Source organism: Lycium barbarum, chromosome 8 (assembly GCF_019175385.1).
Source record: "Lycium barbarum isolate Lr01 chromosome 8, ASM1917538v2, whole genome shotgun sequence".
In the NCBI taxonomy this organism is placed as follows: Eukaryota; Viridiplantae; Streptophyta; class Magnoliopsida; order Solanales; family Solanaceae; genus Lycium; species Lycium barbarum.
In genome coordinates, this window is record NC_083344.1 from 79687859 (window position 1) to 79693570 (window position 5712).

The 5712-nt window shown below is 36.9% G+C and overlaps 1 protein-coding gene across 1 annotated transcript; it reads left to right on the top strand.

Annotated features, from left to right (window-relative positions):
- Nucleotides 1-1874: 1874 nt before the first annotated feature.
- On the top strand, nt 1875-3657 carry LOC132607901 (uncharacterized). The gene is made up of 2 exons (XM_060321979.1): nt 1875-3225; nt 3323-3657. The coding sequence occupies exons 1-2, from the start codon at nt 1875-1877 to the stop codon at nt 3655-3657; spliced, it is 1686 nt and encodes a 561-aa protein (XP_060177962.1).
- The last annotated feature ends 2055 nt before the right edge of the window (nt 3658-5712 follow it).

The following is a 5712-nucleotide window of genomic DNA, read 5'->3' on the forward strand; positions in this document are numbered from 1 at the left end:
ATTATTCTAAAAAAATTTGTATATAATCTAGACAAGAACAACGGGAGATGAGGATGGGAGTCTGGCTGTGGGATGGTGGGGATGAGGGCTACGAGGGTAGAGGTGCAGATGAGGCGTATTGGTGGGTGAAAAGGACACAATGAATGTGGAATGACACTCGTGGAACTTGATTTTATTACTACCACTAAGGAAGTCATTTTCCTTATCTTGAAGGAACTTATTTTCTTAGAGAAAATGTTTTCCAAAAATTTTAACAAACCAAACATGAGAAAGTTGAAAATTCTGAAAAATATTTTCCTCCACATCGAACACACCCGTTATTTGTTTTAAAACTCCAAAGTATTGCATGAATGTTGAATCTTGTGTCCCTTTGTATTTTCTCATTCTCCTTCCAACCTTTCTTCCTCATAAATAATTTGTAAAAAAAATATAATAATTATGAAGACTTACCAATAAGACATGATTAGAATGTTTATTTAAATTAATTATAAAATAGAAAAATGTGACCTAAGTTATATTTTTTTAGTAAATCTATTACTTTTGTATCATGAGCCCGGGCCTCATGCAACTAGTTACTATTATATATAAGCAAGGATATAGAGCTTTTGTCGTCCTCACATACCACAATCCATTGGTGATGATTTTGCCACGTGGGCTGTTGCTTGCTTTGTCCCGCAAATGTTTACTTTCGTCATTATTCCTTTCTTAAGACCCACAGGCCACATGGGCTTTTGTTATTGGTCAATATTCACTACTAAAAAAACTGAATTTTCCGACCTCAAAAAACCGACCTCAGTTGAGGTCGGAAAAAACCGACCTCATGACGTCGGTAAAATCGTAATATTTATTTTTCAATTTTTTTTTTAAAATAAACCGATCTCATGAGGTCGGTAATATTGTATCAAAATTTTAAAAAATAATGTACCGACCTGACTAGGTCGGAAATTTAATTGACGGTAAATATTATAATTTTATTTTTAATTTAAAAGAATACCGACCTCACGAGGTCGGTTTATTAAAAATAATTTAAAAATATTTTTTGATAAACCGACCTCGTGAGGTCGATATGCTTTTAAACTAAAAATAAAATTATTAAATATATCGACCTCATGAGGTCGGTAATATTAACCAAATAAAATTAAAACAACCCCAATTAAACCCTTCTCATTTCTCTCTCTTTCCCTCTCACGTTTTTGAGGTCCCTCTCTCTCTAAACCTATACACCGTCAATGTCACGAACAGTGCAGGGAGTCACCGTCGTCGTCGTCCACACCCAGAACCGCCGCTGCCGTCGCCAGTTATCATCAACATTTGAGGTATGATTTCTTTCTTTTCTTGGCTAAGAAATTTGTTACTGGGTTGAGTTGTTAGAGCTTCAGTTACTGAGTTATTAGAGCTTCAGTTACTGAACTTGACATTGTATGCTTCAATTTGCTGAATAAAAGAAGAGTAAACACAATTACACGTAGAGGGTCTTCCATAAATTCTCAGAAAAATTACTTTGGCCATTTGGGGATACAAAATAATGAAATTACTTTGGCTATATGGGGAATCAGATCTAGAAAATGGTGAAGATGCTAAATGCAATTACCAATAAAGGGTCTTGAATATATTCTCCAAATATTACTTTGGCAATTTGGGGATACAAAATAATGAAATAACACTCAATTGGAGTGGAAAATCAAGAAAGATGAGAATAAAGATGGGGGTTTTTTTTTTTTTTTTACATGCTTCAATTACTGAAGTTGACATTTTGAACATTGAATTAAATTATTCATTGAATTTGTTCCTTAACAATTTCAAATTTGGTGTTATTTGTGGAGATGAAATCTCGTAGTTGGATGTATAATAGGACAAACGACCGCCGAGGGGGGATGAGGCAAGCATTTGTAGACGGTATTGATGCTTTTGTTGACTATGCAATGACACTTGAAACTTTTCAAATTCATGGCTTGGTTAGGTGCCCTTGTGTAGTATGTCAATGTAGGAATTACGAAACACCAGAGATTGTTAGGCTTCATCTCTATAAAGATGAGTTTGAAGAAAATTATACAGTGTGGACTAGTCATGGAGAAACGGATAGTAGTTTTGGTAGATTTCAAAACTTTGTTGTTGGTGAAAGTAGTAGGGCGGTGCAACCTAATGTCCAAAATTCTAGAATGTACGACATGGTTCAAGATGCTTATGGGATACATTCCGAATTTGAATCCGGTAACCATGATGAAGAAGCTCCAAATGAAGAAGCTAGTCGTTTTTTTGAACAGTTGAAAAATGCTAGTCGGCCTTTATATGAAAGGAGTCCCCACTCTCAATTGTCTATTGCTGTTAGATTATTAAGCATCAAAGCAGATTGGAATGTTCCTCAAGGTGCAATGGATGCTGTGATTAGCCTTATACATGAATTAGTTGACCCAAAATTAGAGATACCTGAAAATTACTATAAGGCAAAAAGATTAGTGTCTAAGTTAGGACTCTCGTCGATGAGAATTGATTGTTGTGAAAGTGGATGCATGCTATACTATAAGGGTGACAACAGTCTAGAATTTTGTAAGTTTTGTGGAAGAGCTCGTTTTAAGCGGACTCGTAGCGGGAAGAGGGTTGTCGTTAAGGCGATGCATTACTTACCTCTTACACCAAGGTTAAAGAGGTTGTATGCATCAAATAGCTCCGCTCCTCATATGAGATGGCACAGTGAAAATAGAAGGCCGCCTGGTGTTATATGTCATCCATTAGACGGAGAGGCTTGGAAGCATTTTGACGCAACATATCCAGACTTTGCGGCTGAACCACGAAACATTAGGTTGGGTTTATGTTCAGATGGATTCGCTCCACATTCTGTTTCTGCTGCACCATATTCTTGCTGGCCGGTTTTCTTAACACCGTATAATCTTCCACCTGAGTTGTGTATGACTAGTCCATATATATTCCTTAATTGCATCATTCCTGGCCCACGTAATCCAAAAGTTTTAATTGATGTATACTTGCAACCTTTGATTAATGAGTTGAAAATATTGTGGCTTGAAGAGGTTGAGACGTTTGACGTTTCTCTTAAGCAGAATTTTAATTTGCGGGCCACCTTAATGTGGACTATTAATGATTTTCCTGCCTACGAGATGTTGTCAGGGTGGATGACTGCTGGAAAGTTAGCTTGTCCTTACTGCATGGAGAATACTAAATCGTTCACTTTAAAACATGGCAGAAAAAATTCATGGTTTGATTGTCACCGTCAGTTCTTGCCAATGGATCATGAGTTTAGGAGTATGAAAAAATGCATTTAAGAAGAACACAATTGAACAAAACTATCCACCTCCAAGACTTTCAGGAGAGGAAATTTGGGAGAGGGTTGAGTACTTTCCGAAAGTTACTGAAGAACCACCGTACAAGTTCGATGGGTATGGGGTTGCACATAACTGGACCAAACAGAGCATATTTTGGGAGTTACCATATTGGAAGGATAATATTCTCCGGCATAATCTTGATGTCATGCACATTGAAAAAAATTACTTTGACAATTTGTTCAACACAGTGATGGATGTTAAGGGCAAGACAAAAGATAATCCAAAGGCTAGATTGGACTTACAGGAATATTGTAGGCGTAGAGAGTTATGGTTGCAGGACAAACGAAACGGGGTCTTCAAGCCTAAGTCTAGTTATTAATTCACAATGGATCAGAAGAGAAAGATTTGTGAATGGGTTGAGAACTTGAAGATGCCTGATGAGTATGCATCAAATTTGGAAAAACGTGTTGATATGGTGCAAGGAAAGTTACATGGGATGAAAAGCCATGATTGTCATGTGTTCATGGAAACTTTACTCCCCATTGCATTTAGTGGCTTGCCTACCCGAATTTGGAAGCTTATCACAGAAATTAGTTTGTTCTTCAAAGACTTGTGTTCCAGCACGTTGAGGGTAGACAACTTGGATCGGATGCATCAGAATATTCCTGTAATTACAAGTAAGTTGGAGAAAATTCTTCCACCGGGGTTCTTCGATGTGATGGAACATCTTCCAATTCACCTTGCGGAGGAAGCCCAACTCGGAGGCCCAGTTCATTGTCGTTGGATGTATCCATTCGAGAGGTAATAGGTGTAAATTTTTATTTATTTCTCTCTACCAGTTTATTTAAAGAAATTCACGCTTAACATAATATTATGCAGAACAATTGGCAAGTCTAAACGGGGTATCAAGCAGAAACATAGAGTTGAAGGCTTAATTTGCGAAGCCTATCTTGCTAAGGAAACAACTCATTTCTGTTCTTACTACTTTGGGGATAATGTGCCATGCTTGCGAAATAGACCCAATCGACATTATGAAGGAGGTGAGAATGATGCTTTAGCGAAGCCGATATCAATCTTCAATCGACCTGGTTCGGGTTCAAAAAAACGTACAAGAGAATTTAATGATATGGAGTCTAAATATGCATCGATACATGTTTTGCTGAATTGCCTGGAAGTTCAACGATATTATGAGTAAGTTTTTATTATTTTGCACTAAATATCCAAGTACAACGCATAATAACTAACTCAAACTCCATTTTGTCGGACAGTTACTTTGAGCATTTAAATGGCGTTGAAAAAGTGTACGATCGGTTTGGGAAGTGGTTTAACGATTATGTAAGTGTTACAACCTTTTCACAAGACTAACATAATTTAAAAAGTGCACATTATATTATTGCTAACTTACTATTTCTTAACTATTATTAGGTTTACGGTACAGAATATGGTTACCATGACTAACTTTTAAAGGACATATCTTGGGGACCCGGTATGGTCTATTCTATGGACAAATATGTGGTAAATGGTTTCAAATTTACTATCGAAGAACGATCTAAGCATATGAAAACTAACAACAGCGGGGTTTGGGTTAAAGGTGGGGATGGGAACCAAGCAGGGGTCGATTATTATGGGTGTAATTAAGGAGATCCTAGAACTGGAGTACTCTGGTGGAGGCAAAAAAAGAATTGTACTTTTTCAGTGCAAGTGGTTTGATCCAATTGCCAATAGAGGTACAAGGGTACTCAAGCAGTATAACATCATAGAAGTAAACCACACGAGGGAGTATGCGGCTTATGATCCTTTCATTATTGCACAAAATGTTAGACAGGAGTACTATGCTCCTTATCCCTTGCATCCAGATAAGTCTGCTTGGTGGGTGGTAATTAAAGTCAAGCCTGTGGGTCGAGTGGAAGTGGAGAATGTGTTGCTAGTTGCGTTCCAGGCTGACGACATATCAAATGTTCATCAAACAGTTGACAATGAGTTAGAAGATGATTTAGAGCATGCAGAACACATATTAGAAGAAATAAATATAGAAGAAATTAATGCAGAGGTGAATGAATGTGATAATGAAAACAAAACAATTGATGAGTAAGAATGGTCAGAAGAGGGAGATGGGGATGAGAATTAATAGCAATTAGTAAGTATTTTTTTTAATACTTCCATATATTCTCTAGATGTTTGAAATTAGTAGCTGATTGTTTACTTCTTATTTATAGGTCCTGCCTGGAATGGTTTAGCTTTATTACTATGTTTTTGAATACTATAAGTATTTTTTGTTTACCAAATATTTGACCTTGTAAGTTGGTGATGTACTCAATTTTGCACCTTGTCTTGTTCTGTTTCAGGGTCAGGATTGATAAAGAAGAAAGGTTTTAAAGGATCCTTTGGGGAAGCAGCAGTTTCGGCAAAGGTATTTATTTCCAGTTGCGTGTAG

Bases quoted from the DNA above. Each gene is read 5' to 3' on its own strand.
- LOC132607901 (XM_060321979.1), top strand. From the start codon at position 1,875: ATGAGGCAAGCATTTGTAGACGGTATTGATGCTTTTGTTGACTATGCA. The intron at 3,226-3,322 runs GTCAGTTCTTGC...CAAGACTTTCAG, and splicing joins TTCATGGTTTGATTGTCACC to GAGAGGAAATTTGGGAGAGG.